The sequence below is a fragment of the Centruroides sculpturatus genome, unplaced genomic scaffold (assembly GCF_000671375.1).
Source record: "Centruroides sculpturatus isolate CEXI.00-Female unplaced genomic scaffold, Cexi_2.0 scaffold343, whole genome shotgun sequence".
Taxonomy (NCBI): domain Eukaryota; kingdom Metazoa; phylum Arthropoda; class Arachnida; order Scorpiones; family Buthidae; genus Centruroides; species Centruroides sculpturatus.
Genome location: NW_019384530.1, coordinates 477816 through 492937, shown reverse-complemented (window position 1 = coordinate 492937; position 15122 = coordinate 477816). Strand labels below are relative to the sequence as shown.

The following is a 15122-nucleotide window of genomic DNA, read 5'->3' as shown; positions in this document are numbered from 1 at the left end:
AAACCTAGGTCTATGTTTAGATGATACAAAAGTAATTAATAAAAGAACTTGATCAGTTGATATAAGACCTCTTAAGAATAAATATTATAAGTTAATACAATATAAATAGACATTTAAAATATTTAGTTCTTGCATGGTAATATCTTTGAAGTTCTTTTAATGGTTTTATACATCATGTAAAATATATATACACACACACACATTATATACACATGATATAGTAATGTTATTGTAATTCATTTTTCTACTTCTTTTTTGGAAAAAAGCCATAAATAATAGCATATAATTGTACAGATGGCTATATAAGTTTGTCAGATGCTTCTTCAAATATTCTGTAAGGCTGATTTTATTTTAATCTGTTCAAAAATTCTAGAATTTTCAAATAATTCTGCAATTTATCAAAAGTTTTCCTGATAATGTTAAAACTTTTTTAAAAAAATTGATATTCTGAATGTTATATATTTTTATTAGTACAGAATAACAAACAGTTTAATTCACTTAACTTTTTCAATATATGTAAAATTGCTTTATATTCAATTTTAAAAAATTCTGAAGTAAAATAAAATTCTATAAATTTTACGAATTATAAAATAAATTTAAAATTTCATACTAAATGAAAATTTAATATTTATAAAAAATTTTGAAAAGTTTTATTATAATTATTAATTAATAATTTTAATAATGTTAGAAAATTAAAATATCATTACCTTTAACACTTTTCCTATTAACATCAGCACCATGTTCAAGGAGATATTCTGCTATCTGAAGATGTCCTTTATAGCAAGCAATCATTAGACAAGTATGACCATGACGATTTGCTATTTCAATATCAGCATCATGTTCAATAAGATATTTTACAATTTCATAATGGCCATCAAAACAAGCAGCTCTTAATGGTGTAGAATTGGTTTTAGTAGTACTATTTACTGATGCACCATTACTAACTAAGGATTTAACAACACTCAAATGTCCAGCTGCAGCAGCACACCACAATGGTGGTGCTCCTTCAATTGTTTCACCATCAAATGTCACAGAGCCAACCTAAATTATTGAAAATGTGTTTTAAATAAAAAATTTTCATAAAAAGTTAAGAAAAAAAATTTATTTTTTCCTTTAAACAAATTCAAGTATTTGAAAATTAAAATCATTTAAACACATAATTTTATCAAAACTGATTAAAATGTAATTTTGAAATAACTACACCTTTTGATACTTTTCTAGCACAACTTCTTTCTGACAAATGTTTTCGGTTTATAAAGAAAGCTGAAAACATTTGTCAAAAAGAATATTTGTGCTATAAAAGTACTGAAAGATATAATTATTTTGTTATTGAACTCTGATCCAGCTGTGTTACTCTTAATATAATTTTATTTGTCTTTTAGTAATACAAACTTCTAGACTAATTACCGGTACGTGTAAATATCACTGCTAAACCTTTAATCTCTTGTAAGATACGATACACAAACGAACAAACATTTTCGATCTTAACCAAGATCTGCTTTGGGTTCTTGGATCACTTAAGCTCTAAATATGGAACGCTAAGATTCTAACATTTTGAATCTTAGCATGTTGATCCCAGTGATGCTAACCATTTCAAAACCCAGTCTCTCCATGCTGGTCAAGCAACCGAACTAACAATTAGTTCGGCTGCTTGACCAGCGTGCCACCTAGTCCAGATTACTACGTCGTGGAGGTCACGTCTGTCTCACCAGTAAGGAGGCTACTAAGGCGTACCTCTTGAGAAGGAAATTAGTTATGTCAATCAATCTGATTACATCTATGAATAGTGTTGTTGTCATGTTGAATGAATGATTCCAGGACAGACGATGGAGTCCAATGGTCATTGTCACAAGTTTATTTTACAGAACTATATACTAGAGTTACAATTACATCAACCGTGGAAACAGTGGTTGGAGCGTGCGGTGAGGTGAGCAACCGGACAGAAGCACATCCACCTAAAAAGTGGAGTTAACTACAGTCGACATCACGTAGGTTGGAGACGATGGTCAAACGTTGTGTTGCCAACCACTGCAATCTAATCTTTCATATAACACTTATTTGAGTTTATTCCTTACTCTACTCCATAAATGTAATATTGTCATCTTCCTCCATGACCCTTTCATTTTTAAAAATTTGCATATTTGTGTTAAACTAATATAAAATACAGTAGAGCGTCATTTATCCAAATCAATTGGGGACTGGGTTGTTCGGATAACCAATTATGTACGAAAAAATATATTAACCTATCCCATGCTAAAATTTTTCTCCATTGCGTGTCGCTTTGCTTTGAATTTTCATCGATGTTAAGCCTAATGTAAACTTTTTAAAATAATAATCATGGCTATTGTATCGTTAAAAATTATTTCTTTATTTTGTACAAACAAAATAAATATATTGAAAAATATAAAAACAAAAAAAAATAATAATACTTTAGACGTTAATCTAGTATCAAAAACGTTCGATTCAGCACGACACACAGTCCTCAGAAAAACACCACACAAAAGTGCCAGTGCTGCCAGCTAAAAAACACACCAACAAAAAAAAATATTGGAGTAGACCAAGACATAGCCAAAGATTGCAACGCCACAGAACTAGTGAAAATTTAAATTTGCCAACTGGAATTCTTTTGGATAACTGACACTTCAGATAACCAACTTTCGGATAAACGACGCTCTACTGTAGTATAAAAGTTACTTCTCACCTGGTACTGGTCCAATTTACTTAATATAAACACACATAAACTGTAGTATGATATGTGATTGCTATTAACTCTGATTAACACCTTTAGTGAATATTACAAATTTAATATAGAGTTTGTATACTTTTAACATAATTATTAACTAAATTTTATTAATATTTATTAAAAGACACTCCAACAGTTTCCATGTAAGAAGGAATCATCCAAATTTGGAACAAAATTTGGTACATTTATTGTATATGCACAAAAAAAAAAATAAAATTATTACAATTTCAAAACAGTTAAATGATTTATTCCAGGGAAAGATATAGACAAAGTGAGGAAGTGAATAAGACATTGTTCCACCTCTTGCCTGAATATAAGCTGTTATCCAGCTTGGCATTGATTCATAAAGTTGACAGATGGTGTCCTGTGGGATTTCTTGATTTCTTCCAAACAGTGTTCAATTGGTGGGCTAAGTCATCAACATTCCCAGATGGTCATAGGTGACACCCCATCAGGGTCCAAATGTGCTAAATTGGAGAGAGATCTGGTGATCTGGCTGGCTAAGAAAGGATGTTGTAACCATGAAGACATTCACATGAGAGGCATAACATGTGTGGCCGGGCATCATCTTGTTGAAAGGTATGCCGAGTGCTGCAAAAGGAATGGTATCTTAACAGATCTCAGAATGTGTCAACATATTGTTATGCTGTGAGGATGCCATGAACTATCAGTAATGAGGTCCAGCTATCAAATGAAATGGTGGTCACTTTGGTGCTGTTACAGCTGCTTGAACAATCATTCTGTCTTCCCATTCTGTTGTCCTTCTAGGTCAACCACTGTCTGCTTTTCTCTGGACTTTGTTGTTCAAGACCCATTTGTGCCATTGTTATCCAATTGCCACATCACTCCGACCCAAATGTTGGGCGATATTTTGATTTGTCCATCCACCATCTTTTAGTTAATGACATGTCCTCTTTCAAACTCTATCATGTGGTTGCAGTGGACATGAATTCAATGGCAAGGCTTGTTCACAATCAATGAAGATTAGCATAATCAAACTCCACTGGCAGTTCAGTTCCCTAAAACAAGAATCATTCTTTATGTACACCATCATGATGGGCACTTCTAATGGGCTCAGATCATTTATTCAATAAATGTTAAATTTTTTATCATTTGAGTATTTGGGCAAAAGATATTTGAATATGACATTTGATTGCAATTGGATTATTTTTGGGGTATGTCAATTTTTTGTCAAAGAGTATAGAATAAAATATTTTTGCTATCTTCAATATCAAACAAACTTTACAAACAAAATAGGATCCCTTGTTGTTTGTAAAGTTTATTTAATGCTGAAGATAGCCTAAAATTAGGTTGAAAGTATTTCATTTTAAATACAACTTTTGATTGCCTTAAAACAACAGTATTTTTGTATTATTTGATACAGTATGCTGACAACTTAGTATCATTTCTGAATAATCTTGAAATCACTATAAGATTCTAAATTAGAATATGGTTGTTATGTATACATTAAAAAATCATTATATTACAGACTAGTAAATTGAAAGGTTTAAATATGTGTTAATGAATCAGATATTTTATCAATATTTTTCTTGTTCAACAAATTAGTTGAATTGATTTTACAATACTAAAACATTTGTAAAAAATTTTTTCAGTTTCCAAAATTCATGTATTGAAAATATGTAAATTTTGAGTATCCTATGGAACAGCTGTCATTTTACACCATTCTTCAAAAACCTATAAAGAAAAACTGAAGGCATTTGTACTTCATTTGTGTGAATGAGAGTATATATATAACTGCTTTTGTCAGATAGTTACTTTTTAAATTTTAATTTCTTTTAATTATACAATATTCTTATTATATACTATTTCTTAAGATCTTTAAACAACATTGCTGGATAATACTGTAATTAAATGAACAGATGAAACAGGATTTCAATTGTGAATATTGAACAAAAAGAACTCTATTATTTACTTTCATAATAAAAATGAAACTTTCATTTTTATTTCATTTTTTTAGTATTACTTTTTTAATAAAAATTTGACTAATGCATACTTAATTTTATGTAAATGGTATGACTATCATTTTGATTTGATAGCAGACTAAAAAACCTAAGTGAAAACAAAAAAAATCTGGACAATGTGCATAAAATCAAACGTAATATTTTATTTGGAAACTATACAAATGAAATGTTTCCTTGAAGTAAAATACAGTGAAATATAATAAATTTATATAAATATCTACAAGAATTATTCTAAATTTTCATATTTAAACATCTGAATAGTCAATTCTGTTTAATTGGGCCACCTGCTTTATTGGTCCAAATCTCAAAGAACGGAAACCAAATTAATAAATTATTACATAATTTAATTATTTAATTGGGACAACTTCTTGCTTAATTGGGACAGTAGCAGAAAAGGAATTTAGCAATTTTTGATATCTTTTAGGGAACTTCTGAAAATATGTAGACACTACATACACTAATTTCGTGTAGGTCTAATGGCCGGCAGAGACAAAGTAATTTTGTCTCTTGCTCGGGCAGTTCAGTTTTTCTGGAGGGGGTCCATAGCAGGATGTATCACACAGGAATCCTGTCTGAGGCAGACCTGAATGTAAGCTACTGATCCTGCTCTGGATTGGACTGGACAATCCACTTATAAGTGAATGGACAAAGATTCCTGGACAATTTTTTGAGGTCTCTTGAGTTCAAAGACAGCTAAAGTTTCCTTGGAAGGTATTTTGTGCATGATTATGTCTAGATTCAAACAGCAGCCATCCAATCATTGACCAGAATCTGGAACTGGCGGATTCTATGGACGCTCCTGCTGAAGTGGCCAATCTCAAGTAAAGGAAACTATGCTCAAAGGAAGACCATAAGGTAACTTTTAGACTAACCCTTTCCTTTCTCCCTCTTGAGTTAGAACATGTTCTAACCAAAAGGGAGTAAAGAAAAATCATTCATCAGGAACGAATCAAACGGTCAACCCTTGTGTACATCACTAGTAATACTGTATTTAACAACACTAGCACAATGCAAATCAGTCTGGCAGTTATATATCATCATGAGTCTGGCAAATTTATAGTATAAATATTTTCTGTATTTTTGTTAAATAAAGCATTAAAATAGGTACCTAATTATTATTTTTTACCTACTTATTTATTTACCTACATATTACATATTTTATTTTAGAATTTATTATTAGTTTGTTTAATTGGGCCAAAATGGATTCACCCCAATGTGTCCCAATTAAGCAGAATCGGCTGTATTTCATAATTGATCAGATAATCAGATAGAGTAAAATTCTAATTCAAATATTTCTTTAACTGAAAGAAAATGAAGCACTTGGTAGGTCTCAAACAAATAGCATACGGATTTAATGTCTCCAACTTGAATTTCTTAACTCAAATTTTTTCCAAGTTGAAGTTTATCGTGGTCCCTAACACTGATTTATGTTACTTTCAACTTCTCCAATTCAAATTTTAATATTTATTTTATCCAAAGTGATCATAATTATTGAATTTCTATGAAATTTTCAGAAAGTTAGTGGTATCCACACTCCAACACCAATTTTCAGACAACATTCTAGTTCAAAGCAAGCAGTTCTCTCACTTTATCTCAACAAGATGTATCTGTAAAACTGTTTGACTCCATTAGTTATATTGAACATTTTGCTGAAAGGCATTACAGGCTGTTTAAAACAAAAAATTAAAAAAATCAAATATTCTTTATATAATGCAAGAGAGGTAAAAATACAAATGTATTCAGAATCAGCATTTTTTTATTCTATTGTTCTCTAATTTGAATTTTTTCCTGCCCAATAAAGTTTTGAGTTAGAGAAGTTTTACTGCATATCTAAAATTAAAAATACTTAATAAGTGTTACAAAATGACAACATATATTTTAATTGAGTAATTGAATAATTCATCTTCTATTCTTGAGTAAAATTTAAAAGATATTTACATTTTTTTAATGAATTAGCTATTACTAAATGTTCTTTCTTATAATTCATTAAAATTAAATAGTTTATATTTTTTGATAAGGTGTTAACAAAAAAATACTTTTATGAAGATGTCATATGATTAAAAAAAAAACACCTGATCTAAAACTTCTGACTCATATTTTGTTGGAAAGTTAAAATATTGTATATAGAATTTTACAGTTTTTCATATTATTTTAATGTATTTATTATTCTATTGACATTATTAAAGGTTCTAGACTATTTCACTATAAAGTGCTATGCAGTAAATAAATGTAAAATATGAATTTGAAATAAATTATTTTTAAAAATTAGAATGAAAATTTCTAAATTCTAATTTGGATTCAGTAAATTTAAAGCTAAAGACATAATATAAATATTTTTATAAACTTAAAACTATAAATCATTTTATGAAATAAATTGAACTTGTAAAAACTTAATAATAATGAATGATATATATTTAAATCCTTTCATCATATTTTATTATTAAAAAAAAATTTTTTTGTCTATGAACTATATTGACTGTAATCATTCTTGATATTTAATTTTTTTAGTCTAAATTTTATATAGTTTAGATGTTAAAAATATAATTCATTAAATTAACAAAGCTTTTAAAATCTTTGCTTTCTTACTTGTTCAATATCAGCATTACATTTTNTTTTTTGTGTTTTTTTTACATTAAACCAGGCAAGTGTTTGACCACGATCTCAGCTACTGGAAAGCAACGATGTGGTTGAAGCTGTAGCACGCTTGCTTGTTTACTTTAATTAACAAAAAAAATATTAGGTGAGTGAGTGGCCTGGCAGGAAATATTATTTCTAAAGTTTGGCCCGCCTGCTAAAAAGGTTGGCTACCCCTGCTGTAGAGAGCTTCTTGAAATGTTTAATTCTTGACCACGGTGCTGAATTGATGTCCCTGGACTCTCAGCAACACACTCACGAACTGCTTCAATGTTTTGTGTTGAACAACTTGAAGGATGGCCAGAGTGTTTAAGATCACTAATTGATCCAGTCTCCTTAAATTTTTAATTAATCTCTTTCCAGTTGATGAAGTTAAATCACTATTTCAACCATATTTTGTACGAAAATTGTGAAAACTGCTGAAAATTGTGAATAGCTGCCAAACCTTCATTATTTTTAAAATATTTCTCAACAACGAAAATGCGTTGTTCTTTCGTGTAGCACTCCATTTTTAATAACCCTGAACTGTCAGCTATTACGTTGTCTTTTTTTTTTTGTTGGCAACACCTTACCACACAAATGATGCAAAATTCAAATCTTGCGTGAATTTTGGGACACCCTTTAAACGTTCATTTAGAATATCTAATTTTCGAAATAGACCATAAACAACTACTATACTCTTTATTTGGAATTATAATTTAGAATACTTTTGCTGAAGCCTATGATATCAATAACAAATAAATATTTCTGTAATGTATTTTTATTTTTCAAACTTACCTTATAACATAAAATACGGCTTAAAAAATCAATTGAAATGTCAAAAAATGCATAAACACAGAAATAGTGTGTGTATATATATATATACACACACTATTTCTGTGTTTATGCATTTTTTGACATTTCAATTGATTTTTTAAGCCGTATTTTATGTTATAAGGTAAGTTTGAAAAATAAAAATACATTACAGAAATATTTATTTGTTATTGATATCATAGGCTTCAGCAAAAGTATTCTAAATTATAATTCCAAATAAAGAGTATAGTAGTTGTTTATGGTCTATTTCGAAAATTAGATATTCTAAATGAACGTTTAAAGGGTGTCCCAAAATTCACGCAAGATTTGAATTTTGCATCATTTGTGTGGTAAGGTGTTGCCAACAAAAAAAAAAAAGACAACGTAATAGCTGACAGTTCAGGGTTATTAAAAATGGAGTGCTACACGAAAGAACAACGCATTTTCGTTGTTGAGAAATATTTTAAAAATAATGAAGGTTTGGCAGCTATTCACAATTTTCAGCAGTTTTCACAATTTTCGTACAAAATATGGTTGAAATAGTGATTTAACTTCATCAACTGGAAAGAGATTAATTAAAAATTTAAGGAGACTGGATCAATTAGTGATCTTAAACACTCTGGCCATCCTTCAAGTTGTTCAACACAAAACATTGAAGCAGTTCGTGAGTGTGTTGCTGAGAGTCCAGGGACATCAATTCAGCACCGTGGTCAAGAATTAAACATTTCAAGAAGCTTTCTACAGCAGGGGTAGCCAACCTTTTTAGCAGGCGGGCCAAACTTTAGAAATAATATTTCCTGCCAGGCCACTCACTCACCTAATATTTTTTTTGTTAATTAAAGTAAACAAGCAAGCGTGCTACAGCTTCAACCACATCGTTGCTTTCCAGTAGCTGAGATCGTGGTCAAACACTTGCCTGGTTTAATGTAAAAAAACACAAAAAATAGGTATATTTATTTTTTTGAAGAAAATAAAACATAACCGAGAATCAAACATATTTATTAGACAATTTAAAAATATTTAAAAGTGAGACATATTTGTTTTACAGAACTAAGTGCATCAAAATTGATCTCGACTGATGTCGCTACACGCAAACAGTTTTCCAAATGAACATCAGTAATTCGTGTTCTGACTTGTGATTTGATGTACATGTACTTCATGCGACTAAAAAGTTGTTCACATGCATAAGTGTTTCCACATAGCGAAACCATCGATAGAGCATGTTTGTAAAACGCAGGATATTTATCCTTGTCCAAATACGTTTCATAGAACTCTTCCAAACCTTCTTAACTCTTCTAATGTTCATTTGGTGATATGAACAATAAAGTTAACATTTATGTTCATTTGACCTAGCTCTGCGGGCCGCAACACGACCCCCGGCGGGCCGCATGCGGCCCGCGGGCCTCATGTTGGCCACCCCTGCTCTACAGTGTATTCTCACAAAAAATTTGCATCTTCATGTTTACAAAGTTTAACTGACTCATGAACTGAAGCGTACTGACCACATACGGCAAAGAGAGTTTGTTGAATGGATTATGGAACAATAACAAGTGGATGCTGATTTTTTGAACAAAATCATCTTCAGCGATGAAGCTCATTTACATCTTGATAGCTTGATTAATTGACAAAATTTTCACATTTGGGGTTCAGAAAATCCACAAGTGATTGTTGAGAAACAAATGCATCCACAACATGCCACTGTTTCATGCAGATTTTGAGCTGAAGGCATCACCAAAAATGTGGCTGATCGGGCAATAACAGTTAATGGTGCTCACTATCGCAACATGATAATCCAGTTTCTTTGTGCCTAAACTCAAGATATGAATGTGGACAACACATGGTTTCAACAAGACAGTGCCACATGCCATATAGCCTGAGAAACAATTCAATTACTGCATGAGTAATTTCCTAGTCGTGTAATTTCCCATTTTGGTGATCAGAATTGACTGCCCAGATCATACGATTTAATGTTGTTGAACTTTTTTCTTTGGGGTTTTTTTTTTTTTTTGGAAGTCTAAGGTTTATGCCAACAAGCCCACGACCACCCACGCATTGAAGGAGGAAATTGAGTGCTGTATCAACAAAATTCAGCCACATTTATGCAAAACAGTCACGGAAAATTTCAACAAACGAGTGCATATGCGCCAGCAAAGCTGTGGAGGCCATTTACCCGATATGCTATTCCCAGTGGTGATATTCAGCGGGTTCGCACAGGTTCGGCCGAACCCGTTGTTAACATTTTCAAAGTTTTCCGAACCCGTTGTTAAACACATGTAACATTTCTCAGTGGTTTTGTTTCTTTTAAAAAACATATTAAAATACACGTATTATACTCTGTAACACTACTAAACTAGAGCCTTATACCTTGTTCCCCTGGTGCAACCTCCATTGACCGTTTCAATATCGACTGAAACAAGGTTCAATTGCAATCGACTCGAGAGAGTGCTCAAAACTATAGATCCAGTCATAAGAGAGATCCCACAATCCCACGCGCGCGAGAAAATACAAGATGGCTGCGGAACACGTGTCGGGCTATCAACACCGAAATAAGAAAGATATTGTATTTCGAGAGACGATGACATCTGTCTATTATTATAATAAAATAAATGATTTAGAAAAATTTTTCTTGTTTAACTGCTTTCCGTATGACTTTTTCTGATTAAAAAAAAGCCAATTTTTATGTTTATAAAATATTTTGAATGAAAAATATTAAAATATGTACCAAAATAAACCATTTTAAACACACTTTTTTATTATTTATAAAAAAAAATATAGTTCTGGCATAAACAATGTTAAATTTTAACTGACTTAATTTTGCAAACACATCTTTTTTATTTAAATGGGTATCTTAAGGAATGTTTTTGCGTTTCTGTCAATGTTGCTAATGCACCATTTGAGCGAAAAAAAATTGTTAAGGAAAAATTTTCTGTTAGCGAACCCTTTGTTAAATATTTCGAATATCACCACTGGCTATTCCATACATAACCCTATATTGTATACTTTATAAATCAATAAAAAATTTACAATTTTTAATTATAAACCTGTGTTGTCTATCAAAATTACTTCTTGTGTAAATTTTGGGACACTCTTTATAACCAAAATCACTCTCAACAGGAAAATAATTAACACTCAAACACCTTATTCACAAACATATTATTATATTAAAGCCAAGCAATTGCTGTATTAGATCAGGCTATATTACTGCTACTATTATATAATTAAATGCTAAGTAATTTGGCCTAAAGATTGGCATTAGGCACAATCTCTTATTAAATTTAATAATTATAATTAAATTAAATTTAATAAGAAATGGTGCCTAACACCTAAGGTAATGTTCCTTCTTTGACAGATCAATTTGAATCCCATTCAGATATGGACAATTGTTGTTGATTTTTTAATAAGACTTGAGAAATGCAAATCACAAAAATATATACCATTGCATTTATCATAAAAAAATATGACATTTATAATTCAGTTTACTTATTTCAATGAAAACAAGTATGAACTATATGTAGAAAGTATATTAATGTAGGAAAAAAAATTTTATTGCTATATTTCACAATAGTAAGTGAACAATTCATTTTTCAAATTTAACTAATAACATTTTGAGTGCTAATTACAAAAATGCTGACTAAACTATATTATGATTTAAAAAATTGTAAACTGATAATAGAATAGAAATACTGTATTGGTTCAGAAACAAGCAACAAATAGACAGCATTTGGTTCAAATTACTTTTAAATCTAACTTCTGTTATTTCATTTTTAGCATTCATCTAGTATTACTTTTATTAGAGAATTCTACAAAAATAATTATTTTATGATCTTGATTAATTTTAATCCAACTTCTAATTTCAGTATATTGAAGAAGAATTATAAAATTCCTATCATGAAATTATTATTATATTTCTGAGATTTGTTGATCTTTGCATTAATGACACTGTATTGAATAATAAAGTACTTTTCAAATTTTAATATTTATTTATACAGGTATCCCTCATACAACATGGCACTTCTCAATACAGTTTTGCACTAACATGGTTTGAAAATTGGAGAAATCCTCTATACAAAATTTCACTGTTTTTAAGTGCAAACTCCATTCTTTGATGTTTTCTTCTTGAAGTAAGCATGTATGTTATCTCAAAATTGCCCACAGATTTTAGAATATTGAAATTTTCAATTTATTTTGTAGCTTTTGTCGGGTTTACTTTAATAAAAACTGATAGTGCAATTTATTTCTTCCTTGACCTAGCTTTCTTATCAACCAAATATTATTGTTGCTGCTTTGAAACTTTAGCCCTTAAGACTGTCACTATGTTTTGTTTTTATAGATTAATCTTCATATTTACTGAAGTTTATTTAAACATTTTTAGGTAAGTGTTATTATATTTCCTTTTAACTGTAGGTAAGTAATCATTTGTAAAAATAAACAAAATACAGCAGTATCTTGATACTCAAACTGTTTCCAACTTGAACAATTCAGTATTCAAACACACAAATTCTGGAAAAAAAATCACTTGGTATTTGACTGAACAAATGTGACCTACTAGAAAAAATTTGCAATAAATAACATATTTTTATTTTGTCATCCATTAAAAATTTTTTATGATAAAAATAAGAAAAATGAAGATGTTTCTAATATTTTGGATCAAGATCAACAAAAAAGCTCAGATGACAATACTTTGTAAAAAGAAAATGCCTTGTTTAACTAAAATTAATATTAACACTTAATATAGTACTTTTAATTGTGATTGTTACTTAATTATTGATTGCTTTAATAAATATATTTCTCTTAGAAATGAAAATGAATAGTATTCTTTTTCATTACTAAGAAAAATATTGCACTAGCCCTTTTTTTTGGTTAGAATGGATTTGCATAACACAGCACGTTTTGAAACATAACTATTGTGTTGTATGAGGAATACCTATATATTACAAAATTTCATTACAAATTAATAAAGTTGATTTTTATTCAATGTATGTTAATTTTCTGCATACAGACTGACACATGCAATCAATTCATATTTTAGGCTGATTCATCCTATTGTAATATCTTCATTTAAAAGAGAGAAATTATTCCTGATAAGTCAATGACAGTAATGTTGATGAAGAACCAGTAAATTGATCTCAAACATTGCTAGGATCATGAAACCTTCTCCCAACTACTTCAGAATAGTGTTATGGAAAGGATTTTATACATGTGTAACATTTAAAGTGTGCCAAATGTTCTCTGAACTTAGATTATCAATTTGCATTAAATAAATGCCTTTACAATGAATGCATGTTCATCCACTAACCAGTTCTTAATGCTGTTCACACAAATGGAAAGCTAATTGCACATTTTGGCAGTCACTAAGAACAGCACATTTCCCCAATCACTCTCTGCCTGAACATTCAGCAGCATTATGAAAACATCACATTCTTATCAAAAATAGCATATCCTCCAATACTGTTTTTAGGCCCTGTCTTTCTAAAAATAGTACATCTTTTTAGAATGAATGGTTTTATTTTAATGTTAATTTCTCGCATCCTAGAACAGGGCTTCTTAAACTTTTTTTATTCACGACCCCATTTATGATTGTAATTTTTTTCGCGNAATAAATATAAAATAAAGATGTATACAAATTTGCAAAAACAATAATGGTGTATTACTGCAGTTCACTCTTGTGTTACAATGGAACAGAGATAACTGAATACACTGAAAAGCGACAACACTACACTAGTTCACACTACAGTGTTGCTGAATCATTGTCTCCCTGCACCAGAAGTGACACAAAGCGCAACTCACGAAACCTATGACACAAACCGCACCATTTTCAAACTCTCACAAATTATTTTCAATATTTTGCATTTAAAATTTCGCAACCCCAGATTTCGCTAAGCGACCCCAAATGGGGTCGCGACCCATAGTTTAAGAAGCCCTGTCCTAGAACATCAGGAGGACATCAGAAACAGTAGACCAGGAGTGGCCAACAGTTTTTGCCCCCAGGCCGAATTGGAAAGAAAACTTTTTCCACAGGCCGAACCAAAGGCTGCCCTAGGAAGATTTTGAGGTGGTGCGAGATCTCATTGTGGTGTCACCCTGTAGAGACTAATTGTAGATAGAGATTACAGATACATTTTTCAGATTATCATGCTTTATGAACACACTGCGCTGTACTTATGAGATTTGTAATGGAGGGTTAACTCTAAATGCATGGTGAGTTGTTAAATTTTTTTTTTCTTTTTAGGCGTCAGAATTTTTCATCGAGCTATTCGGACTTCAGCACTAATATTGAAAGATTGGTTGTGGGCCACGTAAATTCATTAGATGGGCCATATGTTGGCCATGCCTGCAGTAGACTGTCAATGGAATTGGCAAAAAAAAAGTGTTTGATCAAGATTATCAGTCGCTCTGGGCCCAAACAAAGTTACTCAAATGGTGCAACAATCAGAAAGAATTATTTGGGAGAACCTCTACATATCAGCTTTAACACCATGCAACACAACAACTCTTGAAATCCCACAAATATAGACAACAATATTCAAGCAATCTAATCCACATCTCTAGATCATCATTATTGCTCTCTACACATATTTGGGGATATTACATCACTCATATTGTTGTTAAAAAATTTTTGAATTCTTATTCTATTTCAAATTCATGTTGGTATTCCATCCACGTGCTTTGTATAATTTCATAAGTTGTTCGAAAGCTCAGAATTTGAAAACAGCTGTATTCGATATTCACCTGACGATGGTAACTTTATGCTATTAAAAGCGCTTGTGAACTCATTTATACTCTAAAAATCACCATTGGTAACGCCACAACACGGAAGTTAAGTTGAAACAAAAAATAAAATTTGAGTTGACAAGAATTAAGGAAGTTTAACTAATCAAGAGTTTACTGTAATAAGTTAAAACATGCAACATATTTTGTAATGTTTTAAAATATAATTCAATATTGTCTTATTAAAACAACACAGTTCTACA

At 30.6% G+C, this 15122-nt stretch overlaps 1 protein-coding gene across 1 annotated transcript in view; it reads right to left on the bottom strand.

Annotated features, from left to right (window-relative positions):
* LOC111623006 (protein fem-1 homolog A-like) overlaps window positions 1-10540 on the bottom strand; it is a 48017-nt gene extending 37477 nt beyond the window's left edge. Inside the window, exons 1-3 of the mRNA XM_023365485.1 lie at window positions 10516-10540; window positions 7312-7385; window positions 708-1041 (exon numbers count right to left, since the gene is read on the bottom strand). Of these exons, the coding sequence (XP_023221253.1) occupies window positions 708-1041; window positions 7312-7385; window positions 10516-10540 (433 nt within the window). The remainder of the gene's footprint in view (window positions 1-707; window positions 1042-7311; window positions 7386-10515) is intronic.
* Between the last annotated feature and the right edge of the window lie 4582 nt (window positions 10541-15122).